The sequence below is a fragment of the Camelus ferus genome, chromosome 21 (assembly GCF_009834535.1).
Source record: "Camelus ferus isolate YT-003-E chromosome 21, BCGSAC_Cfer_1.0, whole genome shotgun sequence".
In the NCBI taxonomy this organism is placed as follows: Eukaryota; Metazoa; Chordata; class Mammalia; order Artiodactyla; family Camelidae; genus Camelus; species Camelus ferus.
In genome coordinates this window covers 28,010,978-28,034,135 of record NC_045716.1, presented here as the reverse complement: position 1 = coordinate 28,034,135, position 23,158 = coordinate 28,010,978, and the positions used below count along the sequence as shown (strand labels likewise).

Below are 23,158 nucleotides of genomic sequence, written 5' to 3'. Positions count from 1 at the left end.
CTCTGTTATCCCTGGGAGCCTTGACAACTCACAGCCTCTCACAGCCAGCTCACCAGTGTGCAGGCCTGGAAGCTCTGGTCCAGCCTCCAGTGGAGCCACACATGGTCCTCCACCCAGTGCCGAGTATCAGGGGTTGGCCAGGAGGGGCGTGTGTGCTCACGTCTCTGTGTCTGAGGTCAGTGGGCGTCACTTTGCCGCCCTTTGGGCTGCAGTGCTGCTCCCCATCCAACCCCAAGAAACCCTCTGAGCCCCTCGTACCTGGGGCTGCTGTCCCCCTCCTGCCCGGCAGAGCCTCTGTGTGGCAGGCGGAAGTGGGAGTCCTGAGCACCATTCCACGCACTTGGAGGCTTGGACCAGCCCCCAACTCCTTGTCTCCTGTCAGAAACACTGAGTTCTTCGTAAGAAAGACATAAACGTATTTCAGCCTGCCAGCTGATCTAGAAACTTGGCTGTAATGGGTATTTGCAAGTTCTGGCTTCTCAGTTAATGTCAGCTGCATGCTGATAAGTCATTATGTTACATTTGAGTTGTTCATATGTGGATGTAACTGTCCCAGGGACTGAGATCTGTCACCTGGGTCACATCATGAAGATGCAGTACTTTGGGACAGAGGTACGAGGTGAGGTTGCCTGGGCCCCTCGTCCTCTAGCTTGGGTGGGTGGCTAGGGAGCAGCAGTCGGTGGGGTGAGCCCAAAAGTCTGCCACGTACTGAAAGGCATGCTTCCTGAAGGCCCGGGGCCCACCAGATGGCTCTCTCGGCGGCCTTTAACTGCTGTTTCTCAGCCTCCTGCTGGCAGGTGGTGGAAGTGGCTCGTGTGGAATGGAGGGTGTTCCAGAACACCGGGACGACAGGGTGCTTGGTATGGGTGGCACGTGCCCTCCAGGCCCCGCTCACCCCTCTCTCCCTGTGTCTTCCCTCTTGTCTTTGTTCAGCTTCTATGGCACCGGCCTCATCGCCGGCCATGGCTTTACCAGCCCTGAGCGCACCCCCGGGGTCTTCGTCCTGTTCGATGAGGATCGTTTCGGGTTCATCTGGCTGGAGCTGAAATCCTTCAGCCTGTACAGCAGGATCCAGGCCACCTTCCGGAATGCGGATTCCCCGTCCCCACAGGCCTTCGAGGAGATGCTCAAGAACATCCAGTCCCTCACCTCCTGAAGGCTCCGGCCCTGCGTCGGGCAGCTGCAGGCCCCGGCCCCGTGTCGGAAGAACAGCAGCATGCACTTGGGAGACTCTGCCTCTGACCCGACCCCCGTCTTCTCGCAGGAGCCTCGACGCGGCTGCCCCAGACGCTTCCATAGAGCGCCCCGCTGCCCGCGTGCTTGTCAACAGCTGATGGGAATGCTGAGCACACCTTACAAAAACAGAAGACCACAACTGGACTGATCTAGAGCACCGGCTGCAGGGCGTGCAGATAAGTGCGTTGGAGAGAGTGGCCGTTTTCTAGGGAAAACAAAATCCTCCTTCAGGGAGGTTCAGGACACAAGATTCTGCCTCCAGCTGATGGAACACTGGCTCCACCGTCCTCTCTGCGGGAAGCAAGCCAGAGGGCCTGGGCGAGGGCCTTGGTGACTTGGACTCAGCTTGGGCGGGTAGGGGTGTGTGTGTGTGTATGTGTGTATGTGTGTGTGTGCGCGCGCAAGAGGAGCTCCAGGGAGTCAGCCGCATTGGGGCCTTGGCTGCAGCCATTCAGACGGCATTCACTTAGTGCACGCCATGCCCCTGCCCCGCCCGCTGGCGTCAGACCCCGAGCTGCACTGCTTCCCAGAACTGGGACGCGGCCCCATGGGACGGCCCTGCGCCTGTTCCTCCTGCGTGGTTTGCGCAGGTACCGCTCTTGAAAGGGGCGAAGCACCAGAAATGGTTGTGCTGGGCGAGTCTGATGCCTTTTGCAGGGAGAGGGCAGCTTTCCGGAAGCATCACCCACACGTGTGGAGGCGCACTTTGGAGCCAAGCACCCTCGGGGGCCCTCCAGCATGGAGACCCCAGGCACTGACCCTTCCTCCAGCGTTGTGCCCAGGTCATGACGCCTGCATTTGGGGACCCCCTCTGCGGTCTGATCTTGGCATCTTCTGAAGAACAGAGCCCCAGCTGCATGTACACAGGCCTCCGGAGTTGGGTTTAGCTCTCCCTCCAGCCTATAGAGCCGTCACCGTGCCTGGCAGCCGGGGCGTGTGGCTTCCTGGGGTGGGCATACTCTGTCCCGCCAGTTGCTCATCCTCATTGGATGGACTGTGCTGAGCTCTCATGCCAGGTGCGGGGCCCCAGGGAAGGGAACAGCTTTGTGGTGCCTTCATGCAGAGACCAAGCTGAGGTGCCCCATGAAACGTGTGCTGTGTCTCCTGATGGATTTCTCCCTGACTGGCCCTTTTCTAAAATGATAATCCCCCACTGCCCTCGCTTCAGTACGTTTGGCAGCTTTGGCCTTCCTTTGCTGCCCAGAATCACAGAAGTGATGAGCTCTGGGCACGGCCCTAACCGGCACCGGGGCCTCCCAGGAGGCTCTGTGGGCACCCCCCCAACCCCGAGCAGCTGCCCGGCCCTGTTAGCCAAGTCTCATCAGAGGCACCGCAGCTCACCTCCCAGATCCTTCCAGCAGGACCTGTAGTTGGTGGGGACGTCATCCCAGTTCCTGCATCTCTCGCGGGACTGAGCCTAAAAGCCTGTCACCTACCTCCCTCTCACAGCGTGGCTGTTCTCTTGTGCCAAGCATGGCCGTCCCCAATGGTGACAGCTGGCCTCAAAACCTTGAGGACAATAACGGAGGACAGCTGGGCGCTAGGCTATACCTCCATTCTTTAAATAAATCAAGAAAATGTCTTTCATCCAGAGCTGAGGCCTGCTCTGAGGGACTGTCTCCATCCGAGGCCCCTAGCATTGTAAAGTGCACGCAGATTGAAGATGACCACTTCGGATTAAAAACCAGTCTCAAATCTGAATGATGTTCTGCGTCTAGTGTCTGGCCTACACGTGGTTTCCACGAACAGTGACTAAAATAACCCTGGGCTGTTGGCTGCACTCACATTGGCCTCTGTCTTGGGTGTCAGGCGGGGCCGCAGGGCCTATGGGTGGGTCCGTCCACCTGGCAGTGGCCTGGGTGGTGCCAGGCAGGACAGCAGCAGTGAAGGGCAATGGCTTGTCATCTGCACAGCTGGTCAAGCAGAGGTCTCCCCCTCTGACCTGTGCTCAGCTGGCTTCTGGTTTCCGGTTCAGTAGGTGAGATGCGTGGACAGTGGCGGTTCTGTGTGGAAACCCAGTGCCAGCCACTCCCTTTCGTGGCAGATGGTCAGCCAGCTCACATGGGGAACTTCCGACTGCTGAGCTCAACGTAGGTGAGGATTCAAAACGGTTGACATCATTGTCCAAGGCCTAAAGGCAACTGGGATTTTGATAAAGCATGTTTCAGTGGGGAACCCAATGACCCAGGTTAGGGACTGGCTGCGCCCACATGGGACTTAGTCTAGGGGTGGCAGGTGGCCCTCGACGGGTCTTTGGATGTTTCCATGGCACCACTTTCATTGCCGCTTTGCTGCTGTGAGGTTGGGGAAGTCTCAGCGCACCTCTGCATACCTGGGCATGCTCTGTGCTCTTCCAGTTGATGGAAGTCATGTGATTAGAGATTTCAAACACGGGTCATTGGGGAGTCTTCTGTTTTGGGGCTGAATGTTTTAGGTGTGAGGCTGGGGCAAATAACCTTTTTTTCTGGCTATCTGATGGGGGTCTGGCTCCATACCTGGATCTGTCGGCCTCCGGCGTCTAATACCGAGTGAACAGGTTTGGTGGCATCATTGCAGGAGGGTTTCAAGCTCCTTCCTCCCTCGGTCCAGACTGGTACCTCCCTTCCTGGCCTCGCCTGGGTCTGGGACAGTCCAGCTCACTGTGGCTGGTGCTCATGGGCACAGCTGCCCTGCTCCTCCTACCCCAACACCAGGCTGCTCCGTGCCTGGTGCCTGCATCCCTGGCCAATGCAGAGGGCGGGAGGGTGCACGGCAGTCTAACTAACTAGCCACGTGCTAGCTGGGCCTCCGCTCCTGCTTCCCGTAGGGAAAGCCCAGGGGTGGAGCTGTTGCTCTGAGAAAGCAGCTGCTTTCTTGTTCTGACTTTTCAGAACGCTTATGGGAATGTTCTTATACAACCCTCACCCCCAATTCATAGTCCATCCCAGTGCCGACCAAGGCTGACTTCTCTGTCTTTACTTTTGGGAGATCTGAAGTGCAATTTGACTGTACATTCTCAGAATTATTTAGAGTAGAAGAAAGCCACAAGGCAGTCGGTTTGCCTGAGACTGTGAGTGGGAACCGAATGGAGCTCTTTGTCATTTACAGCGTGCTGGCCTGCAGGGCCATGACTCGCAGCAACCCCTGAGGGTCCCCTCTCCGGGTCCTTCCTGTGCTCGCAGGGAGACCAGCCAGAACATGTGAAGGGGTCAGAACCTTTTGCTTTTTTAGCCTAATTTTACTTTGGGTGGTTCTTTGAGATCATATATCCCTCTTGAAGAAAAACATTTATCTTGTTTGATCTAAGCCCCATGCCCTGACTGGTGAAGATGGCAGCTGAGATGGGAGGAGTTGTGGTCACACTCAGGCATCTGCCCAGGTGTTCCGGGTGGGGCAGGGGCTGGGATGGGATGGCTGTCGGGGGCTGCTTCTCCATTAAGCAGTTTTTGAACCTTTATAATTTCTTTTGGGATGCAAAATACTTAAATTAAAAAGTACCTCATGTTCCCATCCAGCTGGGCCTGGACTGCTGAGAGGGGTTGTGGCTCAGTCCCCTTCCCCGCCTCCCCTGAAGGTACTGCGCATGGCCTGTGCCCTGCACGCAGTGGCAGGCCTGGGGCGCCTGCTCCGGGCCAGTCCTGGGCCCTGTGACTTGGTCCCTTTGTAGCCCGACCTCTAGTGGGTGCTTAGGGTCACTGCACATGTGCATGGACACCCCCCCCCCCCCCCAGCAAGGTGAAAAGAACAAAGAAAGGCCATTTGGGTAAAGTTTTCAGACTTTTTCCATTTTGACTTGAAATCCACGAAGGAAGTCTGCCTTTCTGACTCCTTCCAGGGCATGAAACCCTCTCTGGCAGTGCAGGGAGGACTGACAGCTCTGCTGGCCCTGAGATGAACAGGTGCGTCTCTGGGAGCTGAATCAGAGGGAAGGAGGCAGTGGGCCACCCAGGACACACGTGGGGAGCCTTGGAGAGAGGCCTGAGCAGACCCGAGGTCCACCCCAGACGTAGCTGTCCTTGGCACTTCAGTGGGAATAGCTGAGCTGTCTTTTTTTTCTTGGTTAGCTTTTTGAGATATAATTTTTGTAAATTTTTAACGTGAGCCTATTTCTTTGAGTTGACCAACACACAGCTGTGAATAAGAACCATAATCAAGATACAGAATGTTCCATCCCCCTCAAAGCCCCTGGTGCTGCCCCTTCATAGCCAGCCCCCACCTCCAAGACCACTGATCTGTTCTCCAGTCCCATAGCGCTGCCTTTTTCAGAAGGTCAAATAAATGGAATCACATAGTGTGTATAGGTTTTTTAGTTCGGCTTCCTTCCTTCAGCAGTTTCTCAGCCTTCTTTTCATCATCACCTTTTTGGACAGTGTCCCTTAATATTCCTTGTGAGATTTTAATTCTCTGTCCTGTATGCATTTGTGTGGTTCTATGTGCGTGTGAGCCCAGGTGGACCGCCCCATCGCCATGGAGCATCTCTCCTGTTCCCTGTGTTCCAGTTCTATTGGAAGGCAAGTTCTCCCAGGGCGCCATGGGTACGGGGGACACGGTGTGGAGGCCTCTTCTCGGGGACGCTTCAGTGATCTCAGGGGAAGCACTACAACAGGGTCCTTGGTACTGCAGGGGTGGGGGTGAGGCGATGACAGAGGCATTTGGAAACAATAAACCCCCCTAGCCTGGCTGCCTGGCTCAGCTGGGCTTTGCCCTTTTATAGTGTTCTGATTTCCGTGTGGAGGACGGTGACAGTGGTTCCGTGTCCCCCAGCAGATTGCAGGAGCTCACACTGAAAAAGGGAAGGGAGGCCACGATGCTGCTGTCACAGCCACTGAGGAGAGAAGTCTAGGTGTCACAGTCGGTGAGGGTGATGATGAAGCCTGTGATTCCACGAGGAAAGGGTAAGGCTGGGGACAGCAGAGTTGACAGAATGCTGTCCACCCGTGGGGACCCAACACATCACCCTGTGTGGGTGAGAAAGTGAGTCCTGTGTCCAGGGCTGTTAAAATGGTGGCACCTGGTGTGATCTTGACCTAAACCACTGTGCACCTTGGGCCAGGAAAGGATGACTGCTCAGCGTCAGAGGCCCAAAAAGTCCTCTGATGGGGGACATGAGAACTTAAAAATGACAGTTTTTACTTAGATTTTATTTGAAAATTATGATTTCATGTAACCCACAGGATTTAGAATTGTTGAACTCCTGTTCTCTGCCTGTTCCAGGTCAGTTAGTAAGGTTATCCTGAAATAACAAGTCAACCTCAAAACAAAAGCACAACTTTTTGTTCTTTTCTGGGTTACTAGTAATACACGCTTCTACAGAAATGTTCTCAAGATATGGATATGGACACGTGTCTTCACACGTGGGGAGTGGCCAGCCTCCAGCCGCTGGCTGGGGCAGTGCTGTGTGGCCAGGGTGCCTGAGGACAGTGTCATTCCTGTAGGACTCACCCCTACCCCTGCCCTTGGCTGTCTGCCCATCCACATCCATCACTATGGTGGGCACCAAGCCCTTTGTCTCTGGGACCAACTTTCTCAAGTCCAGAGTTGCCCCACCTGCCCTCATCCCCAACCTCCCCAAACACCGCTGAGGGTCAGCCATAGCTGTCTGCTATGGGGGCAAGTCCTCGTTTGAAGCAGATGACAGGCTTTTCCTTTTCTTTTCTCTGAGAGGAGGTTCCCATCTTTGGGAAATCCAGAGTCTGAAACAAGGGGCTGGTGTTTTGGAAACCTCAGCTGGTAGTCTTGCCTGCAGCCCCTGGCAAGGCTGCTGTTGCCCTTTCTGCTCGCTTCCCTGCACCCACCCAGGGTTTTAGAAAAGCTTTTATCAGCACCTGCTCAGCCTCATCTTGCCACAGCCTGCCACCCTCACCACGTGCAGGAGTGACGACGAGAATCCACCTCTGCCACCAGCTCTCCAAGGGCACAGCCAGCCTCAGCTCTGGGCCCTCTCCTAGGCTAGGGCAGCACATGGAGGTATGGCCCATCACGGGTAGGGCTGCTTAAAAAGATCTGGGCAAATATCGATATATTAACTGAGAGTATCAAAATTAGCATGAAAATACTGAAAAGCTTGTTTCCAAGAAAAAATCTTTTAAGAACAGAGAGGCAGAAAGCACTTGGTTTACTAAAACGTGAAGACAAACACCCTGTCTTCATTTTGGTAACTGTCCAGAGTGCATGTGTGAGGGCGGAGGAAGGGGAGGCTGAGGGGAGTAACACAGTCCAGAGGGTTCAAAACTGTATCGGCACCCTCTGGATGCAGCTGTTTTGAATTCCACGGACTTTTAACTTCCAGGCTGCTCGAGAAATGCACATTCTCTCGTCACAACGGGAGCCCATCGGTAGGGCTGCCGGATTCAAAAAGTGACTTGCGGGACGCTCAGTTCAATCTGAACGTCAGAAACACAATGACGTCCCAGGTACCGCGTGGGACACAGTCCTACCGAGATGCTTGCGGTGCCCGGATCGGCCCCGGGCCGGGGTGCGGGTCCCACCTCCTTCTCTCCTTCTAGGGACACAGACACCCCGGCTGGGGCGCCCTGCGGCCCGGCAGGCCCATCCGTCGGAAATGGTGAGTGGGCTTCCCCGGCTCGCGGGAGGGAGGGCTTCCGGGTCCAACGCCCACCCAGGACCGCCGGGACCGGACAACCGAAAGACAGTTGCGGGCGCCAAGCCCGACATCCCCTCTACTCCAGAGCGCGGCCCGACCCACTAACCCGCCGGCCCGAGCTCCGTGCAGCCAGCGCCCAATCATCCGCCGGCTCGGCGCACATACCTAAAAGGCAGGGCCTGATTGGCTGATAGAGGGCCAATTATCTGGGCGGGGTGGGGCGCGCCGCAGGCTGTCAGCAGGAAGGGGCGGGCCTTAGGGAGGCGAGCGGGCGGAAGAGGAGGGACCTCAGAGGTCGAGGAAGGGCCCCGGGCCTAGAAGGGCGGTGGGTGGGGCCGGTCCTCGGGAGGAGTGACACGCGTGAGCCAGCCCTCACTTTCGTCATGGCCGACGCCATGAACATCGTCACCTCCTTCACCACGACTTAGTAGAGCCGCGGCGGGCCCTTCCCAGAGCTCTCGGGTGTCCATTCCGTCTGTCAGCACGCACTCACCCCTAGCGCGTCATGACAGGCAAGTGCACCTCTGAGTCCTACACGCTGGGCCCGGCGCCGGGTCACCTGAGGGGAAACAGACCCCGAGTCACCTGGGGGCCCGAACCCGGGTCGCCTGAGGGGCCCAAACCCGGGTCGCCTGAGGGAAAACAGACCCCGAGTCACCTGAGGAGCCCAAACCCGGGTCACCTGAGGGAAAACAGTCCCCGGGTCACTTGTGGGGCCCAAACTCGGGTCACCTGAGGGAAAACAGACGCCGGGTCACCTGGGGGGCCCCCAAGTCACCCGTCCCACAGTAGTTTTTACAGGTAGACAGTGCAGACACCACACCTACATCATAAAAGTTCAGTTCATTCTTTCACTGAGATTGTCAGGAGCAAGTCGTCAGGCATGACTGTGTCCAGTGCTCGAGAACTGTGGTCAGGGACTGTTTGTCTCCATCTTTCAGCTTTGCTTTCTTCCCCTCCCAGAGGCAGAATGACCACCAAGACCTCCAGAGGCTTACGACTGCAACAGAAAGGGATATTTCCTTTCCCAATAATTTCAACACGAAGTCCCAGAATGAGTTTCATTGGGCTGACTAGGGTTATGACACCATTCCAGGCCCATCTCTGAGACAAGCTGGGTTCCCCTTCCAGGCTGGGGCTGTGGGACCCCCAAGGAAACAGCAGTGCTGTCGTGACCAGTCGGGGGCTTGGATGCTGTGCAGGGCAGCATCCCACATCCTCTGTGTTTTCAAGGATCATCTGGGGGAGTTGAGCTCCGTGACCTGAAGCTCTTGTAATAAGACAGCAGCAGTAATGATTGTTGCAGTGACTCTCTCTCACTGTTTCCATGTTAAACATCACTCAGGGAAGCTGGGCTCTGCTTCGAATTTGATGTATGCCCACTGGACACTCTCCACACGGTGGCCCACATTCTAGCAATTTGTTATGGGGAAAATGGGGAAGAGTAACAGTCTGTGTAGCCCCAAGTGCTTCTTCATCCCAGAAACAAAGTACCCAGGTTTTTATAGTGCAAGAAATTGTGTTAGTTTTGACAATATTTTCCTTCAGTATACCAGGTAAACTCAGGGTGTCTGATAAAGCATAGGTGTGATTGGCAGCTCCATGTTTCAGAAAGTTCTCAGCAGTTTGGAATGTTCCTGTCTTTCCCGAAGATCCTGGCACAGGTTTAGCTGGAGTGTGCCTGAAGCAAGTAGGTCTGGGGATGCAGGATTCCACAATATAGCTTGGCATCTGGGAACCCCCAGACTTCAGCATGAGAGCACGCACATACCTGCTTCTGTTGTCACCCCTGCCCCCTCTTAGGCTCAGAATGATGACCCTTGGGGTTTAGTGAGATGAGTCAGGCTGGCCCAGGCCTTCACCGTATTACCCCTGTCCCAGTTTACAAACGGCCCAGAACTTTCTAAGTCTTCCTGTTCTTTTCTAGGAAAAGAAGCACATTTCAAACCTTTGGGAAAGAAGTGTGCCTCACAGATCATTTGGTAAGCAAAACAAATGCCAACTACTTTGCCCAAACCCTGATGGCCCTGTGGCATAGGGAGAGCAGAGAACGTGGGTCCAGAAGCAGCATCTCATGAGATGGTGTTTCAGACAGGGGATCTGTGGTTGCCGGGGCCATCACCAAGCCCCCAAATCTCTATGTAGGGTGCCCCACTGCCTCCCCCACACCCCAGTTCCTCATGACACCTCGAGACAGGGATTTAGGAGGCCTGAGAGAACCAACACTGCCCCTTAACATATATATTCTTTGGGCGTTAGCTCCATCTGCCCCTGGAGAGGATGGCTTTCCTCTCCTTCCTGCCTGCCTGTGGGTTTGGGGAGGATCACATGGGGCTGATGTAGAAACCTTTGCAAACATAGAGCACTATGTAAGCAGACTGACATAGAAAACCACAAAAAGAGCAATCTTTTCCCCACTAGAGTTGGTTGTACTTCCCCATTTTTCGTGGGGAAACCTAAGACTTGCTCATGGTAATATGTCTGTAAGTGGTCACAAATCCTAGCACACATGGTCTGTAGGCTCTGCTGGTCCCCCACTACGTGACTTTGGAGGGTTTTAGGGCAGGCCATGATAACCTACCTCATTGTGAGTGGCAGGAGTTGAGGCCCCTGTCCCTGTCCCTGTCCCTGCCTCTTCCCCTGGATGCCTTGTCTCAACCTTGTTTCCTCTGAGCACGGATTTACTATTCCAGAGTGTGCCTTGATTCACATCACTAATGCAACATCAAGTTCAATTCTCTTTTCTGGCTCTTGCTCAGATGTGCCCCGTCCCCAGCACTGTTCGCCAAGAGCTCATCTGCTGTGAGTGCCAGGCCAAATTTGGGGGCCACCTGCCAGTGCCCAGGGCTGAGGCAGTGCTGCCTTACTGGGTCCCTCTGTCCTTGAGACCCCGAAAGCAGGTAGGTGACTTGAACCAGAGGTTCAGATTTATGGGGATATGATTGACATTTATATATACCCATGAAACCATCACCACAACTGACATAAAATACAATCATCCCTAGGTATCCCGGGGTTGGGGGCTGGCTCTAGGACCTTGTGGATACCCAAATCCTTGATGCTCAAGTCTTTTGTGTAAAATGGTGTAGTACAGTACATGTGCATAACCCTAAAAGGTCACATTGTGCCCTTTTGTTTTGCAGATCATTAGATTTATTCACTATTATATTACAAATGTTGTTGCTCTTTTGAAGATGTTCTTTTTAAAATTACATTTTCTATTTGATAAGTAAGAAATTTCTTCATTTTTTTCCTTGTGCCCTTTTGTAATTCCACTCAACACTCTCTGCCCTGCAGTCCCCAGGTAATTGCTGATCTGTTTCTGTCACTATAGATTTGTTTACATTTCCTTGAATTTTGTATAAATGGAATTATACAGTATGCTTTTTGTCTGGCTTATTTCACTTAGCATGGTTATTTTTGAGATTTATCCACGTGGTTGTGTGCATTGATAGTTCATTCCTTTTTACTGCTGAGTAGTGTGTCATTATATGGATAGATGACAGTTATCCATCCATCCAGTGAAAGATATTTGGATTATTTCCAGTTTTGTCTATTTTGTCTTCACAAATAAAGCTGCTATGAACATTTGTGTACAAATCTTTGTGTGAACATGTCTTCATTTTTCTCGGGCAAATACCTAGGAAAGGAATTGCTGCATCTTACGGTAGGTATATGTTTAACTTTTAAAGAAACTGTCAACTGTTTTCCAAAGTGGTTGTACCATTTTACAATCTCATGAGCAATGTATAAAGTTCCAGTTCCTCCACATCTTCACTAACACTTGGTTTGGTCAGTCTTAAAGTTTGGCCATCTTAATAGGTATGTATTTCATTGTGGTTTTTAATTTGTATTTTCATAATGACTAATGATGTTGAGCATCTCTTCATATGCTTTTGCCATCTGCTTGTCTTGATTTATGTCTATTCAAGTATTTTGCCCATTTAAGAAAATTGGGTTGCTTTTTTTTTTTTTTTTTTGGTGAGTTTTGAGAATTCTTTGTATATTCTGGATACAAGTTCTTTATCAGATATTCAGTTTGCAAGTGTTTTCTCTATGTCTTTGGCTTGTCTATTAATTCTCTTATCAGTATCTTTCAAAGAGCAGAAGTTTTAAATTTTGATGAAGTCCAATTTATCAACTCAGTCTTTTCTGGATTTTGCTTTGGTGTGCCTGTCCCCAGCGCAGCAGTGGATCATGCTTTCTAAACATTTATAAGAAATCTTTGCCTAACCCAAGGTCAGAAAGGTTTCTTCTGTGCTTTCTTCTGGAATTTTCATAGTTTACATTTTATATTTAGGTTTGTAGTCCATTTTAAGTCAGTTTTTGTATATGGTGCAAAGTTTGGATTGAAATTCATTTTTTTTACACGTGGATGTCCAGTTGTTCTAACACCATATATTTTAAAGCCCATCCTTTCTCCGCTGACTTGCCTTTGCGCTTTTGTCAAAAACCAGTTGTCCATATACATGTGGGTCTGTTTCTGGTCTGGTATTCTGTTGTGCTGATCTAATTGTCTATCCTCATACTAATACCACACTGTCTTGATTACTGTGGCTTTATAAAAAGTCTGGAAATCAGGTAGTGTTGGTTCTCCAACATTGTTTTCCTTTTTTTTTTTTTTATTTAAAAGACTTTATTCTTTTAGAGCAGTTTCAGGTTCACAACAGAATTGAGCAGAAAATACAGAGCTTGCACATAGCCCTCCCCACCCACACATATATACTCCCCTACCCTCAACATCCCTCATCGGTGTGGCATATTTGGTACAACCGATGAACCAACATGGGCACATTATTATCAACCAAAGTCCAAAGTTTACATTAGGGTTCATTCTTGATGTTGTACATTCTATGGGCTTTGACGAATGCATAATGACATGTAGTCACCACTATGGTATCATGCAGAATAATTTCATTGCCCTAAAAAAATCCCTTGTGTTCCATCTATTCATTCTTCCCTCCCTTCCTCTCCCCAAACCCTTGGAAACCATGATCTTTTTATTGTTTCTGTAGCTTTGCCTTTTCCAGAATGTCATTTGGTTGGAATCATACAGTTTGTAGCCTTTTTAGACTGGCTTCTTTCATTTAGTAATATGCCTTTTTAGTTTCTTCTATGTCTTTTATGGCTTCATAGATCTTTTTTTTTTCTACTGCACATATATTTTTTAATTTACATATATGTACTGTTCATTGTTTCTAAGAACGTTTAGAGCTTTAGCTTTTTAAACTTACATAGTTATCAAAGGAATAAAGCCAACCACAAAATAAGAATTAACTCAAAAAGATACATACACCCTGCTATTAACAGCAACATTATTTATAATTGCCAAGATATGGAAGCATCCTAAGTGCACATCAGTAGTTGAATAGATAATGAAGATATATATATATATACAAAAAATTATTTATATATATATATATGTAAATGGAGATGTCCAGAGAGGGACAAGGACTCGTCCAAGGTCACACAGTCAGTCTGTAGCAGATCAGGGATTAGAATCCAGGTCTCTGGCTCTGATTCTAGGACTTTTCCCACTGAGTTTTGCTGCTGGGCATCAGGAGGGAGGATGGAAGAAATACAGAAGTCAAAGTGCCTAGTCTCCCCAGGAATACTGCCCAGCCTCCCAGCTGGTCCCCCTGCCTCCATCCTCTTTCGCTTTTACTGTCCATTTTCTGATCTGTAGCTGGTGAGCTTTTAAACTGTGGTTCTGGTCCTGTCACTTTCCCATGAAGCTTCATTTCCCTCAGAATGTGGACCAAACTCCCTGACAACTCCTGGTGCCCTTCTGGACCTTGGCCCTGCCTGGAACTCCATTTCACCCTTCTATTTGCCCCTTGGGCTCCTGTTCCATCCCAGGGGAAGTGTCAGGAGCAAGTAACAAAAAACTGACCCACAGTGGGTTCAACCCGGATCTTTGGTACAGAGAGGATTCTTCCAGGATTGGTTTTATGGCACGGCTTTATGATGCCTTCTGGGACCTAGGTTTGTTTCACCCTTCTGCTCGGCGTTTGCACTGTCCTCTCCAGTGTTTCTAGATGGTGGCTGCAGGTCCCTGTCTTACACCGTGATGCACATGGCAGAAAGTGAGGCTTTCTGAGTCCTTTTTACATGTGGGCATCTAAGGCTTACTCTGCTACCCTCTCTTTCTTATCAGGGGTAAAACATTCCCAGAAGCCTCTGCTGACTTCTCTCTTCATCTCTTTGTTCCTGCTGGACCCTTCCCCTGGCAAAGCCTGGACTGGCTTGTGCTGATCCCTGGGCCTGGGCATTTTGCTTCGTGAGCAACATTTTTTTTTTTTAAACAAGATGGGGAATGATTGCTGTGTGGGTGACCTATTGGGTCCGCCCTGGTAGTCCTGTTGCCTGCGCCCTTGGGGATCTCAACAGGCACGAATTGCTCCCCCACTTCTCCACCCAGCCAGTCCTCTTACCTGGCTCAGTGACACTTTTTCAGACAGCCCCTCTGCCCTGAATGTTCTCCCAGATCCCCACGTCCTGGCCTTTCTTCTTTCCCAGTGCTGTGCAGTGAGCTTCTGTGGGCAGGACGGGGTCTTGTTGCTTCTAGCGCAGTGCCTGCCACAGAGAATGAGCCCAGCAGGTGCAGGCAGTCTGGGTACAAGTGGCCAGAGTGTCCTTATCCTGCTGGGCAAAGGGTCCCTGGCAAGAGGTGTCCTGTGCTGTGGTGGTGAGGGGCCTCGGTACAGGGAGGTTCCCATGTCTCCAGGCCTTGTCTCACCTCCTCTAGAGGAACCCTGGGGCCCCCCGAGCTCCTTCCCCCATGGCAATGTTTGTGCTTTGCCACACACCTTACATGCATGGTCCAGTTCAGTTCTCTCTCAGCCTCGGGAAGTCCCAGCAGCCACTCAGAAGTAGTTTTGATTATGTTTTATAATGTGTGCCACGAGCACATGGTTGGAAATTCCCACAGTACAGTGGGGAGATGGTGTACATACCTCTCCCTCCAACCCACCCTTCCCCCAAAGGCTTCCTCAGCTGACCTGGAGGTTTTCCAGGCATGTGTTCTTTTGCTAGGAAGGTGCAAGTCACCTTAAACACCTGGCTTTGAAACAACAGTCACTGAGATTGTTCATGTGTCTGAGGGGCTCTGTTGGGTGGCTCAGCCCCGCGTACCCCTGATCTTTGGGCTCAGGCGCTGTCTTCTGTGGCCATGGCTGAGATATGAGAGCAGCTGGAAACCTGCAAGTCCCTTCAGCCCGTCCCAGATCCAGCTGCTGAACCCAGTGCATAGTCTGACCAGAGTTGAGGTGTGGGGTCTACCCTGTTGCTCCACTGGATGGAACTGAATTGCGGAGCAAAGGGTGAGGCTATGGGGAGGGGTGAGGAACTGGGGCAAGGGTCTGACTCACCACAATTCACATACAAGCAACGTTGCACACACATTTTTTTTTTAATGTAAATGGTAGGATGGTGTACTCATAATGCTACATTTCCCACTTAATACCACATCTCTGTGTTCATTCTTTGTCAGGAAAGACAGGTCTGCCTCATTCTTTCTAAAGACTGCCCATTCTGCCTGTTCCCATGACTCATTTATTGTCCCTTATTATGGGCATTCCAGGTTGTCCGGTCACTACAGTTGATGCTGTACTGAGTGTTCTTGAGCAAACGCACACATGTCCTCCTGGAATACAGTCCCAGGAGTGGAATTGCTGGACCAAAGACTATTCTTTTCAGACTCTGACTGACGTTTCAAGATGCAGGCAGAGCCCTCTCTTTAGCTGAGAATACTGAGGCTCAGAGAGGCTAAATGTGCCCAGGGTCTGCTCCTGGTAGCTGCCAGGCTCAGAATAGAGCTAGGGTCTCACAACTCCAACCCACAGCACAATGTGGTCCACTGCACAGGTGTAGATGGTGGGTAATGAGGGTGCCAGCCACCCCTGGAGATATCATGAAGGGGTGACCATTCTCCCTCAGCCAGGGGGTGGGTGTGCTGTGGGAGGGGTTTGGGAGAGGGGCTCTCCAGGGCCCCGTCCCTGAGGCTAAGGTTGTCTGGGCTGTGGCTCCATCCCCCTTTGGACCTTCTCTTCCCTTCCTCTGTTAGATCCAAAAGATGGTCCGGTTTTATGTCCCCCAAACCACCAGGGCATGCCCCTGCCCATGCCACCGCTTTGGGGGCCGCCTCCCGATGCCTAGGGATCAGGCCATGATGCCCTACTGGGTGCCCCAGGTCCTGAGGTCTCACAAGAAGGTAAGAGGGAGGCTCGCATGGGCAGCAAGGCCTGAGAGGGGTGGGCTGTGGGGGGACTAGAAACGAGGGGGAAGGGCTCTGGGTTCTTTCCCCACAGTAACCTCAATTACTGTGTAGGGGTCCTCTGGAAGCCATGGCCCAGGGCAGCAGAGTGCAGGAGGGCCAGCTCAGGTGTCCTGGTGGTGTTGGGAACGGTGGGGCACACTGCTGTTGCTACCTTTCCCACCATCTCTTGTGCCCTCCTCTCCTCTCCTGCCTCCTTCTCCTCCCTCTTCTCCTCCACCTCACTCTCCTCTCTCCCTCTTCCTTCCTACCTGATCCTCCCTCTCCTTGCCTCCCCCTACCTTCCTCCACCAGCTCTCTCTGCCTATCTGAGCCTCCAGCACTTGTAGCCCCAGGCGTGGAGGGAGGGTGCTGGGGGCTGGGAAGGATCATCCCCCGAGTGTCTTTCCTTGCTCTTTGGCTCTCTCTGGTTACCTCCACTGTTCTGGGTTCCAGGTCAGTGATTGTAAGTCAGTGACTATGGGAGGGTGGTCGGTCAAGCCCAGCCCAACTCAGCCCCAGGGCCCCTTCTCTCCTGCGGTTTCTGAGTATCCTGGAGTTAGAGGCTTCTTTCTGCCTTTACCCATATTCCAGCCACTGGTTTTCTGTCATCAAGTAGCAAACTGTCCCCAGAATTAAGATCCAGCGGCCTTTTAAAAGGACACCATGACTTGCATTTTGAGCTGTCATGGACCCTTTTTGGGGGGTTTCCAGGTCACATCACTGGGCCCCCCTCTTGGTGAATCACTGAGTCTGACACATTTGCCCACATTCTTATCTTGTAGGTGGTGAAAAGGCAGCAGAGTTTTAAAGGCATCCCAGGTAACTCAGTGCACACTTGTCTCATCCCCTCCTTCTCCCCAAGGAAGGCAGGGTCTCATGAACATCATGATGGGGATGGGGAGACAGAGAGGGCCGTAGACTGGCACGCATACCACTTCTCCCACCCGTACACCCTGCAGCCATCATTAATCACCCCCATCTCTTCCCAGTGAACCCAGAGAAGCCTCAGACTCTTACCAGTTTTCAACAGTGGCTCTCAAGATGAAGCCAATTTCCAGCCTGGGGTTAGATAGTATCTGAAATGTCTTTTACACTCTAATCTTCTAAATTCGTAATCTGTGTGTGTGATTTGTACATGAATACATATGACATAGTACATATGTTTACATAGTACATGTGTTTACACTCGTATATTCATGACACATGTTCATGACACTATTTATGCATGTAGTCATCATACAATATACTTATACATTCTCATGTTCATGGCAGGCAGAGCATATACTCATGTTCGTATGTTCACAATGCAGTACATATGGATGACAAGGTGTGTTCACATATCCATATTTGTGGCCGGTGAATGCATGTACTCACGTGCTTACATCACAGTGTAGCAGGAGGTAATGTCTCCACCCCCATCTTTACTTTCGTTGTCTCTGAAATTAGTGGAGGTGCTTTCCCTCACTGATGGCTAATTCTGCTTTCTCTGCATTGTGTGTGAGCAAAGGAGTGGATGTGTTTTGTGGCCTCATATTATACCTTCCCCTTTCCATACTGGGGCCACACTGCACTGTGAGTCCCTTTGATGGAATCTGTGAAGGAGCAACTGGACGGACACCGAAAGGTTGGTTGACTGACCTGAGGTTCCCGTCATGAGCAGGTGATTTAAGCGGCCTGCCCAGAGCCACGGGCGTGCAGCCGGGCGGGAGAGCGCTTGGGAAATGCTCGGTTGCCACCTGACTCGCCCACCTCTTATGCAAAACATATGTAACTTTTTCCTGATTTTAAAAGTAGCACAAATAGGAGGAGCACGAGTTGTTACAGCCTTTGGTAGGAGGATTGGAGGTATCTGTGAAATTTTATAATGTACACAATTTTTAATCCAAGTCCACGTCTGGGTAATAGTTAGACACTCCTACATGCATGTCTCTCTGCAGCAGTGATTTCCTTGGCAAAAAACTGGAAGCAACTTAAGTGTCTCTCAGTGGGAGGATGAACATTAGTGGGGGTGTGTTTGAAATGTGGCACCAGCTACTTAGACAACAAAATGGACCCTCTGAGACATTGCAATGTAGAAAAATAAGTCGCTGTAGCCCATGCAATAGGACTCCATTTAATGTCCTATTTAATTGAAAAATGAAAGCCCTGTTTGGGTGTAGACAAAGGTTGGTGGTGTGTGGGAAAGGGGGCAGGTCAGGCCCCGCAAAGAGGCCCCACTCTTGGTGGGGTGCATAATGAACGAGACAGAAAGCAGTACCCTGGCTCAAGTTTTAGGTAGAAGAGCCAGAAATCACTTTATTGAAAAAACTCTAGGCAATTGGATGAGAACCATCAGAGAAACTCCTAACTGTATAATCACAGATTTATGGGTTTATTTTTATTGGTTGTTTTTGGCTTTGAATAGTCCACATTTTTAAGGAAGTCTAAAAGATCAGTTTATTTTTAAATCATGCATCCATTGATATGTTGTTAAAAACCAATTTTAATTTTTACTCCAGCCATTGTTTTATAGTTCAGTCGATTTTTGTTGATAGTGTTTCAATCCTCAAACCCATTCAAGCCGGAAGGCGTTCACAGGATAGGACTGAGAGTGCAAGTCTCACTGCTGCCAGGAGGGTTAGGATCCTTCTCTCCTCGAGCGGAGCTTCGTACAGAGTGATTTAAAAATATGAGATGTTTCCCTTGGCCTCAAATCCAGCTGATTTCCATTTTAAAGAGAAAATCCATGTGTCTGATTTTGTATATACCTTGTAAAGAGGGGGCTTATGTGCTTTTCTTCTCAATGTTTTTGTGGTAGAATTTTTATAAGGAAAATGTATTTTATATTAGTATAATTAGAGTGTGTGTTTTATAGTAGTAGCATATTAATAGCATAATAAAAATAAATAAAAGATACAATGTCAGGAGGGTCACATGTGACCAAAGCAGGTCTCAAAAAAGCTAAAGATTGTCAAGGAGATGGAAATGTTGGAATTCCATTTGTGGTGGTGGCTGTTGTTAATTTCTTATTATGGGAAACTTCAAATATTCCTCTAAAGCCCACGTTCCCATCACTCAGCTTCAGTCATGATCAGCTCCTGGCCAAACCTAATGTGGTTTCATCTGCACTTCACCCACCCCATCCGTTCCCTCCAAAAAAGAAAAAAAAAAAAAAAAAAAAGAAAACGGAAAAAGAAAAAGATTAGTGTGGAACAAATCCCAGCTAAATACTGTATCCTTTCATCCAAAATATTTCAGTAGTCAGCTCTATATTATAAAGACTCAGAAAACACAGCCATGAGGCCTCCTGATCACCCCAGAAACAAACAGCAGTGCTCTCTCCATCTCGATAGGCGCTGCATTAGCGCCCACACCCGATGGCTGTGACCTGCCTTGCTGGATACCTGGTTTCCTTGCCCTGTGTTCTGGAGGGCTCTCTCACAGTGCAGACTCAGGAATACCCTGTCCCCACTCACTGCAGGGCCCTGACTCTCTTTCTCTGCCTAGAAAACCCCCTGGAAGCGTGCTCCAGGTACTACTGCTGGCGGATCTACGGCGAAGGGCGCCGTTTCCTCAAGTGGCAGAAGCTCCAGGCCCTTCACCAGGCTGAGCCGGTGGTCTTGGGGCAGCCAGCAGGGCCCCTGGCCTCCCTCCTGCCCCTCAGCCTCAGCCTCCTGACCCTCCTCCAGGCCCTCCTGAGGGTCATGGTGGCCATCCGGTGAGCAGGTGCGGGTGGGGCAGTGCTGGCCTTGGGCTTCTCTCACTCGCAGGCTGTTTCACCCAGGGGCTGGTGGGGTTTAGTTGAGTTGAAGATGTGGGAGAACTTGGTAGTCGCTCACCCGAGGGTGAGAGATGGGCATGGCTGTGATTTCTGTCACGTTGTTACCAGCGTCTGGATTCTTGTTCATACCCGAAACAGGTATCTTCTTCCGGAAAAGGCAAAGGAAGAGCAATCCAGAGATGCTGGGGCTAGGACCGGTGGTGGGGAAGTGGGGCATCTCAGGGCCGCTCACCTTTATTATCTCACCTCTTCCCTGTTCCCAAGTTCTCAAATCCCCCTGTCCCCGAAAGATCACTGGTTCTAATTTCCGCTAATTTCTGTTGTGTTGGAGTTAGAAGTGGGTCTTAAGCCAGCTTGCCCAGTCAGCTCTGGGGCTTGAGCTCACCCTTGGTGGTGGGGACCTGCTGCCTCTCCCCAAGCCCAGCCACAGCCATAGAGGCTGCACATTGAAAGAGCAGCTCCTCCAGCCTCGGACCCACCAGCCTTGCCCAGGCCCTGTGCGTCTTACCTGGGATACCTCTCAGCCACCCCTCCTCCCACCAGGAAGCCTCCAGGGTGACCAGGGTTCATGGCAGGGCCTCCCTTTGCCTGGCTGCTTGCTTTAGTATCCAGAAAAGGCTCTCCTCCTTCCTCTCCTCTAAACACCTCTGCCCCAGTTCACCCATTCTCCCCAACCCTTGCCCCCATCCAGCCCCTTCTTCCTCAGTTTCATCACACCTCTAATTAAATACATGCAGACGTGCACACACCAGTATATGCAAATTTATACCAATATATGAATGTGCACAATTAGAATTTATGTATATTGATTTGTTTGCTTTTTAATTGTCTGTCTCCTCCACACAGTTGTAAGAGGAATATTCTAGAAAATGTCCATTATCTGAAAATAGTTGCAGACATCTTTTGCCTGGGTTTCTGCTGTTCATGGCAGGAGGGTAGCTCTTTGTCACTCCATCTTGCCTGGAAGTGGAAGCCCCTCCCCTTGCATCCTTCTTGTCCATTCTCCTAGTATTGGGCCCTGGTGTCTCCCTGACTCCCAGACGATGATGGATGAGTGCCTACATGGACCTGGGTTGCAACTTCTCTAGGGAGAGTTGCCAGAAGGGGCCAGGCAGGGCTCTGTTAACTTTGTGTGGTCTGTGAACCTGAGTGGGGCAACATTGTGAGATTTCCTTCTTTGTTTTTCTTGAAGTTTCATCTTTCTTTTTATGTTTGCCAACTCGATGTCAAATTTAGTTGAACTCCCTGGTTCCCACTCTGGAAAGAGCAAAGAAAGAAACTTGACTATAGTTGGTGTGTGTGAAGTGGATGGGCCAAGTGGGCCAGAGAAAGATTGCTAATGCTTTTATAGGAGGTGTTTGCTTCTGAGCCAGGCACTTGGGGCCGAGGTCAGGCACTAACTAGCTGTTCAGGAGAAATACCTTACCTGCCTGAGGTGTATGTGGGGTGCCCTGTGAGATCCCCCAAAGTACATGACCAGCTTGTACAGGAGAAGTTGCTGGCCCATCTGCTGGCCTGGCAGAGACTTGCTAGAGCTTGAGCGGGCTTGGGATAGTGGGTGAGCTCTGAACCTTCCTGACAGGGAGCCTGAGGAGCAGTGATGAGTCAAGGACTTGCCTCCTTGACTGGACTTGCTGTAGCCTTCATTTCATTCCATTCCTTCCACAGTTCTGCAGAGCTGGGATTCTCCCTGCGGTTCCGGAAGGGGAGAGTGGGCTCTGGGGGTTGAGGGCCTCATCTGAGGTCTCACCGCTGGAGACTAAATCCTGGCGTCTCCTCACTGCCCCTGCTTCCTGCCTGGGCTCCTCAGGGACCGAGTGCACATCCTGCTGCACTGGGGGGCTGCCTCCACCCTCCACCTTACAGCGCCTCCTGCACAGACCCTGCAGGGGCAGCGTGCTTTCAATTTAGGGGGCAGCTCCTAGTAATTGCCTTTTTCTTTGCTTTCTAGCCAGTTTTTTTGGGTTTGAAGTTGGAATCTTCAGCTGCTGTCAAGAATATCAACAAAATGTCAGTCATACTCAAGGTCTTTAACAAAAGCTATCAAATCAGGAGGAGTCTGTATTAACCACTGTTTTCTCAGATCATATAATTCACAGCCAAGAGACAATCTGAATTATTTATTGTAAGGTGTTTCTTAGTTGTAGTAGAGTTGCTGTGAATGAGGGTGAGAATCCGTTATGAATACGTTCAATAAATGTTATTTGTGAAACTCTTAAAGTGGTCGCTTTTAAAATGATAACCTCTGATTTTCCTTCATAAAAGAAGGACCTGTTCTCTACCTCTGAGTCCCTGTTTGAGTTTCTCTTTCCTCTGCAAGGACAGCAAACCCTCTGGACGAGGATCCTGAAATGGTCTCATTTTAAGTAGCATAAAATTGTATGTGGTTTGAATTTTTTTAAACTGAGATATCATTTACATACCATAAAGTTCACTTTTTTTACAGTATACGATTTTGTGGGTTTTAGTATATTTATAATGTTGTGCAATCATCACTACTATCCAATTCCAGACCTTTTCACCCCCAAAAGAAACCCTTTACCTATTAAGCAGTCACTCTTCCGTCCATTCTCTCCCCACCCTTGGAAACCACTACCCTACTTTCTCACTTTTTCTATTCTGGACATTTCATATAAATGGAATCATATATTTGTCCGTTGTATCTGTTTTTTTTTTTTCATTTAGAATAATGTTTTTAAGCTTCACTCACATTGTAGCATGTCAGTACTTCGTTCCTTTTTATGGCTGAATAATAGTGATTGCATTATAGGGATGTACTGCATCTTGCTTATCCTCTCGTCAGTTGGTGGGTATTGGGTTGCTCCCACTTTCTGGCTGTCATGAACAATGCTGCTGTGAGCATATGTGTATGCGTTTCTGTGTCAGCATGTGCTCATTTTTCTCGGGTGTGTACGGAGTGCTGGGCCATGTGGTGACTCTCTTTAATGCTTTGAGAAGCTGCCTCAGTTCTGCATGGTGGAAGGAAGACTGTGCACCATGTTATGTTTCACATTCCCACCAGCAAGGTGTGAGCCTTTTGATTTTTCGATATCCTTGGCAACGCTTGTTTGATGTTAGCCCTTGTGGGCGTGAAGTAGTACCTCGCTGTGGTTTTGATTTGCGTTTTTTGATGACCAGTGACACTGAACATATTTCCATGTGCTCATCGGCCATTTGTAGATCCTTGCAGAAATGTTTATTCAGACGCATTGCCTGTATTTTAGTTGGTTATCTAGTTTTTTTGTGTCATTGTTGAGTTTGTGTTCTGTATGTATGCAGGATATCAGATATTTTGCAAATATTTTCTACTGTTCTGCTGGTT

General features: G+C 50.2%; 2 protein-coding genes across 6 annotated transcripts in view; both read left to right on the top strand.

Moving 5' to 3' along the window:
• FBXO31 (F-box protein 31) overlaps positions 1–2,937 on the top strand; it is a 32,697-nt gene extending 29,760 nt beyond the window's left edge. For 4 of the 5 annotated variants that reach the window (XM_032464510.1, XM_032464509.1, XM_032464513.1 and 1 more), the window contains one exon: positions 934–2,937. In XM_032464510.1, the coding sequence (XP_032320401.1) occupies positions 934–1,156 (223 nt within the window). In that variant the 3' untranslated portion in view covers positions 1,157–2,937. The remainder of the gene's footprint in view (positions 1–933) is intronic. The other variant, XM_032464511.1, reaches the window with a different exon arrangement.
• Positions 2,938–3,086: 149 nt separating this feature from the next.
• Positions 3,087–21,993, top strand: C21H16orf95 (chromosome 21 C16orf95 homolog). Its single transcript, XM_032464515.1, has 8 exons — positions 3,087–3,330; positions 5,665–8,331; positions 9,747–9,801; positions 10,579–10,719; positions 15,885–16,031; positions 16,859–16,895; positions 19,563–19,773; positions 21,788–21,993. The coding sequence occupies exons 4-8, from the start codon at positions 10,579–10,581 to the stop codon at positions 21,804–21,806; spliced, it is 555 nt and encodes a 184-aa protein (XP_032320406.1). The 5' UTR covers positions 3,087–3,330; positions 5,665–8,331; positions 9,747–9,801; the 3' UTR covers positions 21,807–21,993.
• Positions 21,994–23,158: the final 1,165 nt, after the last annotated feature.

Excerpts from the sequence above, each read along its gene's own strand:
- C21H16orf95 (XM_032464515.1), top strand. The coding sequence starts at position 10,579 with ATGTGCCCCGTCCCCAGCACTGTTCGCCAAGAGCTCATCTGCTGTGAG. Across the intron at positions 10,720-15,884 it reads CCTTGAGACCCCGAAAGCAG|ATCCAAAAGATGGTCCGGTT; the intron begins GTAGGTGACTTG and ends TTCCTCTGTTAG. Across the intron at positions 16,896-19,562 it reads GAGTTTTAAAGGCATCCCAG|AAAACCCCCTGGAAGCGTGC; the intron begins GTAACTCAGTGC and ends TTCTCTGCCTAG.